Source organism: Eschrichtius robustus, chromosome 3, assembly GCF_028021215.1.
Source record: "Eschrichtius robustus isolate mEscRob2 chromosome 3, mEscRob2.pri, whole genome shotgun sequence".
NCBI classification, from domain to species: domain Eukaryota; kingdom Metazoa; phylum Chordata; class Mammalia; order Artiodactyla; family Eschrichtiidae; genus Eschrichtius; species Eschrichtius robustus.
Genome location: NC_090826.1, coordinates 56,423,753 through 56,438,117, shown reverse-complemented (window position 1 = coordinate 56,438,117; position 14,365 = coordinate 56,423,753). Strand labels below are relative to the sequence as shown.

The 14,365-nt window shown below is 40.8% G+C and overlaps 1 protein-coding gene across 2 annotated transcripts in view; it reads right to left on the bottom strand.

Moving 5' to 3' along the window:
• DNAJC6 (DnaJ heat shock protein family (Hsp40) member C6) overlaps positions 1-14,365 on the bottom strand; it is a 158,020-nt gene that overhangs the window by 90,020 nt on the left and 53,635 nt on the right. The window contains exon 2 of one of the 2 annotated variants that reach the window (XM_068538000.1): positions 8,549-8,778. The exons of the other annotated variant lie outside the window; for it this stretch is intronic. Coding sequence (XP_068394101.1) covers positions 8,549-8,744 — 196 coding nt within the window. The 5' untranslated portion in view covers positions 8,745-8,778. The remainder of the gene's footprint in view (positions 1-8,548; positions 8,779-14,365) is intronic. 2 annotated transcript variants of the gene reach the window in all.

The window sequence follows — 14,365 nt, the reverse complement described above, 5'->3', positions numbered from 1 at the left end:
AAACACCACTTTCCACTGTGGCCTTCCCTAGTCCTCCTGGTTCAAATTACAGCTTCTTCTTCTGCACCCCCTTCACACTTTCTCTGTCTCTTATTATACCACTTATATGCCCAATTCCAGCATGCACATCTTTCACAGCATAGTATTTCTAAAATCAGGAAATGGCTTACAACGTATGCCAAACAAACTTGCCAGCCACCAGGTAGGGTACTAGTTGCAACATGCCAACAGTAATTTTTTGCACATGCAAACCCAACACTGCACAGAAGCTACTGGGTCATCTGATTGCTTCTGTGGTGGGGTTATGTGCATTGGTAACACCACACACAGCTGAATTTTAATTTCTATCCCCAGTTAAAATTATGCTTTGATGCATTATTGAAATAAGAAGGTATTTTGGATCTAGACTATAGCCTGTGATATGTCAGGTAAAGCAATTAAAGGTAACAGAAACTGCCAGATCTCTTAACACATGTCATGAAATTTCCTAATTCCTTTGACCGTGAAGGACTAATTCTCATACACTGAGCTGCTCTGTCGAAAGCTTCCAAGTAGATTTCAAGAGAAATTGTTTAATATACACTAACTGTAATTTAGTTTTTTTCCTGAGTTACAAGTTTTGGCAACAAGGAAATGTACCATCTAAACTGCAGGATTCTTCAATCCACCTCAAAATTATAGATTCTTTCCAAAAGGAGTTCAAGATGAGTACAGGTGATAAAAAGCAGTAAGTCACCATAAAGCTTGTATATAACTACACATGGCCAAAGGTGATAACAAAAAAAATGTTTAACACTAAACCTGAAAATGGCTAAGATTCAAACCTTGTGATACTGATGAAACACACAGACCTACAGAGAAAAGTCATCTATTGTTAGTCTATTTTTTAGTTGTATATATTTAGTATTTCTGTTTTTCTGCTGAAAGAGTTGCCTTGATGAATCATACAATAGATTGCATTTTTTTGGTCAAGAAAGCAGTCTTTCGTTAAGCTAATTATTTACACATAAGAAAATTCTTGGGAGTCTGGGACTATGTATTAATCATCCTTCTCTCCCCTCTGGTATCCCTGCATATGAAAAAATGCTCATTACTGAACTGGTCTAGCTTTTTGCCAACAGTTTCACTTCTATCAAGTCTGGCCTCATTTCTGTGAAAATCTAGCTGTATGCTTATTTTTAGGTTTGGATGGGCATATTTCATTATAAATGCCCTTTTTAAAAATTCAAATCCGTTCATGCTTTCATTCATTCAAAGAGTATTTATCAGGCTCCTAATAAATGCCAAGCAGTGACAAGAATACAAAGGTAAATAAGACACAGGCTTGCTCTGAACTTTACTTACTGTCCAGATGGAGAGACATGCTAGGCAACATATCACAACTCAATGTGATGAGAGCTATGACAGGGACATGCAACCCACTGAAGGAGCATGGAGAATGCTCCACCTCATGCAGCTTATAGGGTTTAAGATTATGGAAGCCACGTCCTGAAGAATGAGTAGGAGATAACCTGGAAAAGTGGACATCTAGATGGCTATGGGATAAGCTGGCCTAAGCTGAGGGAACAGTGTATGCAGAAGCATAGAGATGCAGGTGGGAGGCAAGGGACCTACCAGTAAAGAAAGGACATGAAGTTCTATTGGGCCGGCTTTCGGAGGTACTACAGGGGAATCTGACGTCCAGTTAAGAATACTCTGGACCTAATTCCCAGAGCAGCAGGGACTCATTTTCATCGGCAAGATATTGTTCCATAAATTTATGAAGCTGCACCAATTATACTCTTTTCTCAGCGCTATATCAGGATTTAATAAGCCTTATCCAATACTGTTTTTATTCTATTTCCTTTGTTTCCAGCATTTTAAAATTCTTTATGTTATATTTAATACAAGAGGAGATACTTGTTTCACGAGATTCAACGTGAAAAACAACTACATTTATTTCAGCTCCTTCAGACGCTCTTATTTCTTCTTACCTCAGGGAAAGAAGCAGATAGAAACATTTACTACTAAATTCTTCATTTGCAATCTTATAGGCATTTCTCTATGGAATTTTACTCAATATAGAATGAGTAGAGCCTGTGTAACCTCAGGCAACTTGCTTAACCTCTCTGTGCCTCAGTTTATTCAACTATAAGAGGAAAGTAACTATCACCCACCTTAAAGAATTCTTATGAGGGTTAAATAAGATACCATATGTACAATGCTTAGCACAATGCCTGGATTGTAGTCGTTAAATTGTAGCTATTTTTATCATTAAACATTATTGAACAATTGTATATAAAGGTACATGGTTACAACTTTGAATCTGTATTTTATTACAGTTTTAATCTTATATAAGCACACATATATATACACAATATATTTTTGGTGGGGTTTTTTAATATAAATTTATTTATTTATTTTTGGCTGCGTTGGGTCTTCGTTGCTGTGCACGGGCTCTCTCTAGTTGCGGCAAGGGGGACTACTTTTCGTTGCAGTGTGCGGGCTTCTCATTGTGGTGGCTTCTCTTGCTGCGGGAGCACGGGCTCTAAGTGTGCGGGCTTCAGTAGTTGTGGTGCATGGGCTCAGTAGTTGTGGCTTGCGGGCTCTAGAGCACAGGCTCAGTAGTTGTGGTGCACGGGCTTAGTTGCTCCGCGGCACGTGGGATCTTCCCGCACCAGGGCTCAAACCCGTGTCCCCTGCATTGGCAGGCTGATTCTTAACCACTGTGCCACCAGGGAAGCCCTATACTTGTTTACACAAACTTTCAATAGGGGTTATCTCTGGGGCAAGGACCTAAAAAATCAGGGAAGGGAGAAGGTACATTTCTACATTTTTCGTTTTATTCCTTTATGAAATCTTTTATTCTTTCTTAGCCAAGAGCATGGAAAACATTTATAATAAAAACTGATGAAAAACCTTTGGAAGGGGGTTAGATTTATTTTGAAACGTAGAGGGCAGAAAGGCTGATTTTTGCCTAGATAAAAGAAAGGACTCTCTACCAATGAGAGCAGTCCAAAGGTACTGCCTCAGAAGGCAGTGAAAGCTTCCTCACAGAAAGTGTATATCATAGGCTACATGGATTCTCCTAAGTCTATGAAACATGGCAGTCTCCAAGTATTTGAAATTTGACACAAGTGCATCCTTAAATGGTTATCCAGAGTCATTCAAACTTTAGCCACAACTAAATAAGTTGGATGAATCAACTTTGCCTTCAACCTTCAAGACCCTTAAATGGGCAGGTATTCCTGAGTAAGTAATATTAGTACATATATGCTGATGATATTTCAATGAATTATGAAGTTATCCAAGTAAATGTTTCATAAAGTTAAAGCCAGATTCAAAATGTGGGTGCTGTGTTTAAACACTACCTGGAATAGTATTTGTTAAAGATAATTTTTGTTTTCAGTCAGATTCATACAAGGCAAGAAAACATTTTAGCATTCTTCATCATCCTTATACTTTTAAATCCCATTAAAATCTGGATTTTTTTTTAAACATCTTTATTGAGGTATAATTGCTTTACAATGGTGTGTTAGTTTCTGCTTTATAACAAAGTGAATCAGTTATACATATACATATGTTCCCATATCTCTTCCCTCTTGCATCTCCCTCCCTCCCACCCTCCCTATCCCACCCCTCTAGGTGGTCACAAAGCACCGAGCTGATCTCCCTGTGCTATGCGGCTGCTTCCCACTAGCTATCTATTTTACATTTGGTAGTGTATATATGTCCATGCCACTCTCTCACCCTGTCACATCTCACCCCTCCCCCTCCCCATATCCTCAAATCCATTCTCTAGTAGGTCTGTGTCTTTATTCCCGTCTTGCCACTAGGTTCTTCATGACCTTTTTTTTTTTTCCTTAGATTCCATATATGTGTGTTAGCATACTGTATTTGTTTTTCTCTTTCTGACTTACTTCACTCTGTATCACAGACTCTAACTCCATCCACCTCACTACAAATACCTCCATTTCATTTCTTTTTATGGCTGAGTAATATTCCATCGTATATATGTGCCACATCTTCTTTATCCACTCATCCGATGATGGACACTTAGGTTGCTTCCATGTCCTGGCTATTGTAAATAGAGCTGCAATGAACATTTTGGTACATGACTCTTTTTGCATTATGGTTTTCTCAGGGTATATGCCCAGTAGTGGGATTGCTGGGTCGTATGGTAGTTCTATTTTTAGTTTTTTAAGGAACCTCCGTACTGTTCTCCATAGTGGCTGTATCAATTTACATTCCCACCAACAGTGCAAGAGTGTTCCCTTTTCTCCACACCCTCTCCAGCATTTATTGTTTCTAGATTTTTTGATGATGGCCATTCTGACCGGTGTGAGATGATACCTCATTGTAGTTTTGATTTGCATTTCTCTAATGATTAATGATGTTGAGCATTCTTTCATGTGTCTGTTGGCAATCTGTATATCTTCTTTGGAGAAATGTCTATTTAGGTCTTCTGCCCATTTTTGGATTGGGTTGTTTGTTTTTTTGTTATTGAGCTGCATGAGCTGCTTGTAAATCTTGGAGATAAATCCTTTGTCAGTTGCTTCATTTGCAAATATTTTCTCCCATTCTGAGGGTTAAAATCTGGATTTTAGTCTACTGTCTTATGACTTGTCATTATGAACTTTGTAAGTAAAGCCTAATGTTGGAACACTTTAGTGACTCAAGATTGGGCATTCTACTTCTGTGGATTCTACTTTCAGTGGAAGGTGAAATGCACACAGGAGAAGTATGAAGTTTCCAAGCTAATGAATTGGTATAGCTGCAATGCCATGTGGGATATGAGAGGAAGACCTTTGAATGACACTCTTCTAGAGAATAATTTAAATTAAGAGAAAGTGGGACTTCCCTGGTAGCACAGCGGTTAAGAATCCACCTGCCAATGCAGGGGACATGGATTCGAGCCCTGGTCCGGGAAGATCCCAAATGCCCTGGAGCAGCTAAGCCCGTGCGCCACAACTACTGAGCCTGCACTCTAGAGCCCACAAGCCAGAACTACGGAGCCTGCGTGCCACAACCACTGAAGCCTGCGCACCTAGAGCCCGTGCTCCGCAATGAGAAGCCCGCGCACCGCAACAAAGAGTAGCCCCTGCTCGCCGCAACTAGAGAAAGCCCGCACACAGCAATGAAGACCCAACACAGCCAAAAATTAATTAATTAATTAATTAACTTTAAAAATGAAGAGAAAGTGAGCCAGGACAGGCAGAGAGCTCTGCAAGACAAATCCAGCAAGGGGGCTGCTCTGGAATCTATCTGGAATCTGTTGACTTATAAAGTCATTAGTCTCTGAACATCTCAGGGAAAATCAAAGTAGATAATATTGTTTCCATTTCAACAATGATATTATGCCTACACAGAAAGATAGCTTAGTTCAATGGGGAAAACTTAGACCTTAGAGTCAGAAGACTCGAATCTGGCTGTCATTAACTTGCTGTTTTACCTTGAACAAGTCTCCTGCCATCTGTAAGAATAACTTTCCTCATCTCATAAATTGGAAGGGCACAGACAGCAAAAAGAAGAAAAACTGCAAATGTATTCTCATGTTGTTTCAAGCCTCAAACTTAAGCTCTATGGTGAGAACAACTATGATGTTCTTAGTTTTGTGAAAAGGGAACTGGCTTAAACATTTCTAGGTTTTCCAGCTAGTAACAATAGTGCAGAGGTTTGATCCCAAGTCTCTAGGCACAGACACATGCTGCTTACCCTATGTAATAGAATTCTGGGGAAATGAAATAAGATAAGTGTCCTATCTATTATAAATAGCTATACAGATGTAAGGTATTGTTAAGACTAAGCTTTAAATTCTCTAAGGGATCTTGACATATTTTTTCATTCTTAAACATTTTCGTTAGAGCAAAAGCCCCATGAACCACCTGTCCTATCCAGCATGTCACAGTACAATCAGTTGAATAAACAGGCAGATTACTGCTGGTTTAGAAGTGATCCATGAGTTTAATTAAATATCTGAAACAAATGGATACATTTACACTGCACAAGGCCACTCTTTGAAAATCTTAGAAGAAGGAACTATAATTAGACAGGACAGATATAGTTGCTCTAGTAAATGAAACTTGCTACCCACTACAAGAAAGCCCACTCTCAAGAACCAATCCCTCATCCAAACAGCATTCTCCCGAAACGCATGTTGAAACAAAGCCACAATATTCTCTTAGCCTAAAGGGGGTGGATGGTGATCCCTGCAACCTCTTCATATAGTGCTAGTTTGATCAAGCTGAAGAATCTACTCCTAGCAAAAGCACTTTAGAGATAACAGTATTATTAATAAAAATGCTTTTGGGGCTTCTCTGGTGGCGCGGTGGTTGAGAATCTGCCTGCCAATGCAGGGGACACGGGTTCGAGCCCTGGTCTGGGAAGATCCCACATGCCGCGGAGCGGCTGGGCCCGTGGGCCACACTTACTGAGCCTGCGCGTCTGGAGCCTGTGCTCCGCAACAAGAGAGGCCGCGATAATGAGAGGCCCGCGCACCGCGATGAAGAGTGGCCCCCACTTGCCACAACTAGAGAAAGCCCTCGCACAGAAACGAAGACCCAACACAGCCATAAATAAATAAATAAATAAATAAATAAATCCAAAGTTTAAAAAAAAATGATTGTATTGAATGTAGTAATCAATGAAGAAACAAGGTAGATATTGTAACTAGCTCAAACAAGAATTATTAAAAAAAAATGCTTTTTCATTACAACAATTTATCAAGGCAATTCATTCTTTTTCTCTAAACCTATTGAAAAAGTCTGATTTCGTGAAGATAGGAAAAAAAACCAAAAATCCTCAAAAATCCAGAACTTAGCATAAGCTGCTCTGCGTTCAAGTTACCGCCGCTATCGTACGATGGCCCCTAGAGGTCAGAAGTGTCTCATTTACGACTGCCTTCCCTACAGTGCTTAGCACAGTGCCTGGCATAGAACCAGGCTCAGGAAATATATGTAGAATTTATTCCACAATGTAACATACTTTTTTAAAAAATTCCAATTTTTAAAATGAAAAGCTCTATGAAAAATTGAAATGTTCAGAATTTCATATTTCATTTCCCTGAAGCGAGGCTCCTCTATACTCATCTGGAAATGTTCATTTTCATTTCAGTTATTTGTTTATATGCACACTATGTTCCAAAAGGATTATAGTAGCATCATTTAGAGTACATGAATCTTTTTTGTAAGATTTAAAGGAGATCACATCCAGTCAAAAGATGGTTTGTACTTTGATATATCACAGATTTGGAAAAACATAAATCAAATAACCATGTACAACCCCAATACCAAAGCCCTTGAAAGCATCAGCCCCTTAGGGATAATTTTAGCTTTAATTTAAAATAGTACTGAGAAAACACACCACCAATACCTTATTTAACTTCAATAGGAGCTTACATGTATAAAATTAGTTTTCAGCCTGGACACTTGAACATCTGTGGACAATATTTCATCCCACTTATAGAATGAGGAAAATAGAAAATGGTAGCCCAAGAAGAGCCATTACACGATTTAAAGAAACAAGCATTTGTTTGCAAAGTGCAGGAATTAAATTCAGTTTGGTTTCATGACTGCCCAAACAACTCAACACAAATCTTTCCTCTGGAGTTCTCAGTTGTCCAGTATTAAAGTTACCAATATAGAACAAACCACTGAGCACCTCAATTATAAATTATATTTACGTAAACAATCCTCCTACCTTGGTTCCTTGAAAAGTTAAGCAAACAGCTATAATGACATTCTTGGTCCAACATGGATACATTAAATAACTGTTATGCTATGGAAATCGCTAAAAGAGCATTTCCAAGAGAAAATCCAACTTGCTAAAACGCTTTCTAAAAGACGGTCGCAAGCCCAGATGTAAAGTTTAGAGGTATTTCCATTTTCCTTACATATAGAGGTTTATGAAATATTAATACACTCAGTACAATACAAAAGTATAAAGATAAAGAAGCCAACAACAGATGAAATAAAATTTCATTGTGCAAATCATAAAAGCTGTGTAAAAGGGCTCTAGATCCCAGGTAAAATTTGCTCAAGAAAGGTAACAGCATTAAACCTAGCAGACAGCAGAGTAGAGAAGAGGCAGAGCTTTACAGAATTGCAAATAACATCAGCATTACGAGAATAATAATTGGAATAAATACCGTCAGCAGGCTGCAAAAACAATCAGCACACTTCGTCCTTCACCTCTTCCCCTCATCCAGCTGGGTAGTGAAAGCAGCTGCCTCTCCCCGCCCCCTTCCCAACCGCTCCTCGCGCCACCCCCTCCCCTATCCTGTCCACCCCTCCCCTCCCCTTTCCCCTCCTCTCCCCGCCCCCAGCTGGTGTATTTAGCAGCCTAGAGAGATTAAGAGGCGCTCGCTATGGTCACTGGGCCTCCGGACTGATCTAACGTTTCCTAGCTCCCTGGACTACAGAAATTAGAGACGCGACACCCTGGTGGTATTAGGTGCCTTCGCCTTCATCCTGCCCTCTCCGAAGCCGGACTGGGTTGGGAGCCAGTGGACTGGGCCGCAACTGGAGGGCCCTGCAGAGTTCGGCGGGGCGCTGCCCGCCCGCTGCGCTACCTGAGCTGTCCATGGTGCTGGCGCGGTCCTGAGGCTGCCGGGCGGGACTCCGCGCCGCTGCCGCCCCGGCGTTCACTCTCAGCTTGCCGCCTCCCCCGCCGCTCCCCGCACTTAGGTCCCCGTTACTGTCCACCAGCTGCAAGGATTCATAACCATCGTTGCTGGTCTTTTTCCGGTAGCTTCCGAGGAGGCTCATGGGCAAGCTCACAGAAGAGGAAAAAAATATCAACCTGGGGAGACGAAGGGGGAGGTGGAAGGTGGAAAGGGCTAAAGGAGGATTTTCTTTTAAGGAAAAACAAAAACAAAAACAAAAACCATCAAGTGCCCCACATGACGCAAAGAGGAGGGAAAGAGGGAGCGGCCACCGGAGAGGAGCTTTGCGGGGCGCGGCGAAGCCACCGCCCTGGGCAGAGCGCGGCTCTGGGCGCTGGGCGCGAGGGCGGGAGGGAGAGAGGGAGGACGCGGGCGGGCGGGTGCGCGCGTCCCCGGTGCAGCCGCCGTGGAGCCGCCGGCCCTGCAGAGCTCCGGACCCGGGCCAGCCCCCCTATGGCTCGGGAGTGCCCGGAAGCAATCCTATAGGTGTCGCCGTGTCGCCCCGCCGCGCGGCAGGGCAGCTCCAAGCGCGGCTGGCCCGCGGGGAGGGAAGGAAAGAGGGAGTAAGGGAGGGGAGATTCTTGGGGAGGGGGGGCTGAAGGCGGAAAATGGGGCGGGGTGGGAGGGGGAGGGGACTACTACCGCTAGGGTAGAGGGTGTTTGCGCACGTGAGGTAAAGAAGAAAGGGGCTGTGTGTCTGCCTGGTAAGCTTTGGGGACGAGGGGGGAGGGTCTCTTGGTAAGCTCCAGACACGCCCACTTTGTATAACTTAGCCTATACTTGCTGGAAGATTCGGCGAGTCAAAGCCACCCCTACAGTTGCCCTCCTGGAGGACTGACTTGTAACTCAAGTGAACAGAAAAAGACCGCATGTTACGCCAGGCTATACGTGTGCCAGGACAGAAAGAAACAGCAGCACTGCGCACATCTCCCAGAATGGGTAAAATCCGTAAGTGAGATATCAAAGACCTGGTTATCCTAGCGCTAGCAGGCAGTTAGAGCCCTTTCCACCTAGTGAGTAGATGTGACTAGTAACTAATTGTTGAAGGACAAAATTGGCGGGGGAGCGGGGGTGGGGGGGTTGGTGCCAGGGGGGTCGAATCAGGTGCAATTTCAGCTCTGACATCATTTACCTTGGGACCTGGGGAAAGGTCTATACCACTCAGCTGGCTTGAGGAGGATGCGTGGGAAGCAAGCTAGATGAGGATTTTCTTTCTAGGGCCCTCCCCTCCTTTTTCATAATTCTGGGCACAGAGAGCTGACACTAATTAATCAGAGGAGAATTTATTGAGAAGTTCATGAACCTTAGGAGTCAGCGCCCTTTTTTTGGAGAAGTCCCTTTCAAGGCTGTGCACCTAATTTTATATCTGTGATTCTGTATTCTTAAAGAGGACCTCAACATTGTATGTTTCAAGCCTTATGAAACCCGGATTTAACTCTGTTAAGTTTCAAAATGCAATTACCAAGTGCCCATTTTCACCTGAAATAATAAGACTGCAAAAGTATCCTTCGTTCTCATCATTTCAGGTGAAAATCTTGGCTTAAAATTGTCATTTTCCCTATTAAGATTTGGAAAGACTGAGGTGCTTTTCAAGTCATCTGACAGAGTTTCATCACCAAAACAACAAGAAAAACGTACATGCATGTAAAATTTGCTTAAACCCATACACAAACCTAGATTTGACATTTCACCTTTCACGATTTTCTCTTGTTATTATTTTGATATCTTTAAGAACACAAATCAAACTATAGCATCTAAGAGACCTCAGTCTAAATCATTTGGGACCCAACGAGTTTCCTGGGAGTTCTAGCTCTACACAGGTCTACATAAAATAAATTAATTGGATTGAGAGTCATTTTCCTGTTGAAGGATCACTCAAATGCAAATTCTTATAGGAAGGGGATAAATCAGTAAAAGCCAAGAGTGCTTGCTGTCTTCTATATCCCTCTGAAAGGTAAATTATCTGAGCAGTTGCTCTCCTAACTGCATTATCTGATGAACATGTGGTCTGAGCCAAATCACAAATCACAGTTAATGCTCACTTACAAGATCAAACAACTTCAGTGGTGGCAGTTAAAATTGTAATAAAATTTAAACACAAACTTTATACTTTCAATTTTCCCAATCTGTCAGTTTGAGCTATTTTAGATACTTGACTAATACTCTGTAAGGTCTAGTAAATAAATCTTTTCCAATAACATTTTAAATAATCTTTTTCTGCACCTTTCCTTCTCCTTTAATTTATTACTGACCCACAGGGAGAGGAAATACCTAGTATCTATCATGTGCCTTGACAAATAATGGATTTATACCCTGGATTAAGAGAATTTAGAAAAGACCATTTTTGAAAAGTGAAAATTATTATTTTCAAAAAAAAAGCCCTCAGTTATTTTTGCTCAACTTTTCAGAGTTGCAGACATATTGCTGGAAGAAATTATAGATTAAACATAGGCCTTTGTATTTTGGGATATCTATTTCCCCAGTTTGCAAATTTAAAGAAAAACATGAGTGGGATACAGAGACCATTTTATTTTTTATATTTACACTTAATTTAACATAAATACAACTGATCAGAATAACTATTAATAACCCTACAAAATTAGGGATATAAAGAACATAATAAGGCAGGAAAATACAGTAACTAGACTAATTTACAACAGTTTAAAAATTACTTTAGGGCTTAAATTAAATACACCAATTTCAACACTAAAATTTTCTTTACTATCCTAAAGATCAAATTCATAAAGAGTTCGTGGATCCACGAAGATCTCACTTTTGTCTTCTATAAAATAGAGTATAATAAAAGTACCATCGTCATATAGTTGAAGTAAGAACTAAACTAGTACATAACACGTATAGAATAAGTACTTAACAAGTGTTCTCTATTATTACTATTAGTGGTCTGGCTTGGGCACAGCTCTATCTGCAGTGCTGACAGTCCGACTTCCTCCCGTGGGAGGAGCTCAATAAAGGCTAAGTATTATTTTCTCCAGGACTATACTAATGGAAACTTGTCTATGTGATTTTGAATGAGAGCTTAGGCTTAAGGAAGAGAGGTGGTACTGGTAAAATCCAAGGTGAACATTTAGAGTCAAACTCTGTTTTTCCAAGATCAAGATTGTTCCATAATTTATTTTATCTCAAGAATATCACATCACATATGGGGCAGAGCCAAAGGACTAGATGCCCTCTTTGGGAGAGTGTTCCTTCCCTTTGCCTTTTCCATTGCTGACTCAGTCACTTTCATTAACTTGGTGAAGATTATCCACACTGAGAAATGTTTGAGAGGCAGACTCTATTCCTCTCCATCCCCTCCACCCCCAAAGTGCTCTCCTGTCACAGCAGATGTCACACAACTTTTGTGGTGGTGCTAGACGATGAATATGTACCACAACCTACCTGGGATTATGATCTGTGCTTTTTTGTCTCTAGGAACTATAAAACGTTGCTTACGACTGAGATTCTAGCACCTTATCTCCCAGGACTGAATCCTAGTTCCATGTACTATTAGCTCTATAACCTTAGGCAAGTTACCCTCTCTGCCTCACTTTCCTCCACTACAAAATGAGAATAATAGTGTCATCATAATAAGGTTGTAGTGAGAATTAAATTAGTACCTAACACATAGTAAGTGCTTAACAAAAGCTATTATCAGTATCATTGTTCTATTTTTGTCACTTTTTCGAAAACATAATTTCCTACCTAAAATTAGGCTAAAATCTGTCTTGCGTACTTAAGAGATTTACTGTCATTATGATTTATGATAATATAAAAGCATTATGTATAATGTGAAGTGATTATTCTGCCTTGAGTTTTTAGATATTTTAATGCATGTCTATCCTGTTAGGTTTTGGACTCCTTAAATACAAAAATCCATGTTTTGTTCAGGTCTGTACCCCCATGACACCAAAAAGAGAATCTCATACTCATTAGATATTGATAAAAGTACCTGCTGAATTTTAAAATTAATGAATAAATAAATAAACAAAAATGTATTAGTATCACCTAGTCTAGTGATTTTTTTAAACTACATGTTGTGGTCTACTAGTGGACTATAAAATAAACAGCAATTCATGACTATTATTCTCATAAAAATAAAGTAGGTTGGAAAACCAGTTTTTAGCACACGGTAAGATGTTATTTCTTGAAATATTGTTTTGGGCTTGTAGGGCAAAACCTCCAGTACTGAGACTGGTGAATTCCCAGTGTGAATGTCCTACACACTGTGACATCTGAATTCACCTGGATAATTAGACAACAAAGAATTCTGGCTAACCAAACTGTAACTGAGGGCAGAGCTTCTATCCTCTGTTGCAAAATGTATTATGATCTGTTTTCTAACATTAACTTCTTCAGTTTTCACTTCAACTGATATAAATCAATGAATAGTACTAAAACTTTCTTTGGCAACATGCCTCAGTTACATGATTCAACTATCTCCTTACTGAATATGGCCTATGGGTATAGATGGTGCAAGGCATTCAAACTGGGGACCAGGAGACCACATCTGGCCCCAGACATGTTTTGTTTGTGCTGTACTTTTAAAAAAATTTTCAGCTTAGATGCCTTTACAAAAGGTACACAGGCTCCAGTTTGAATGCCACACTTCACTACCACTTCCCAGTGTATGATTCCTAGCCTTCCCCACTCTTCCCCACTATGTCAACCCTGTGGGCATATGTATTTGAGACCTGTAATGTAGTGGCAAACCTGGAGGAATAACAACATCAAGAGAGATGCCAAAGCCACATGTTCAAGCCATAGTCCAGAAGAAAGAGCAACAGACTGGGAATTCTCTTCTGACTCTATTATTACCTAACTCTATTATGAATCAGAAGAGAGGCCTTGATTGCTTCTCCTCCTCTTAGCAGTAAAATTGAAAGTGCTGAATTACAGGACTCTCTCTAGTTCTTAAATTTTCCTGTTTCTCTCAACGCTTGAGTTGTCATTTCCTTCTTCCTCCTCCAAATGAAGCCCAGAGGGAAAAACCATGGCCATTGAAGTGTTCCAGTTGCTAAGTCCCATTTAATCAAGGTTTTACCATAGAACGCATGCATAAATAGTGGCAGCTGTCAAGAGTTACACATAGAGCAATACACAAAAAAAGAAGAGGAAGTATGCTGGGGAAAAACGAAGTGAGCTAATATTAATAGAAGAAAGTCCCAATTATTCCTAAAATATTCCTCAGGAATGAGGTGGTCTGTTCTTGGTGCTTGGTGGAGTACTGGGTCTCCCAGAAAATAGGACAAATTTTCCAGGCAGGGCATATTCTTAAAGACAGCTCAATACCCTGAAGCCTGTACCTCCCTGAAGCTCTAGTCTAGTAGTAATAAAAATAACTGTCACTGATTACTTACCATTTGCCAATTACCTAACCCACCTTAACTCTCACCTTCCCAACAACCCTGCAAAGGTGTTATCCTTATTTTGAGGCAAACTTGCAGAGGGTAAATAACTTGCCAAGCTCACACAGCTAGCTATCGGCTGGGATTCAAACTGCCATCTAGAAAGATCATGCTTTGGCCCCTGCACCAGTCATAAGAGGTAATTCCAGTGGTCAAAGTGAAAGCTGGAGGAAATCTGGGTCACTCCTTGGCTCTGACCTGCCTTACTAAGTGTGGTCCGTGAAAATGGTCTGGGTGCCTTATGGGAGCTACTCTTGGTTTACTAACCCCACAACAGGTTCTGCTCAGTGAAACCTGAATGGTTTTAATTAATGTGGCG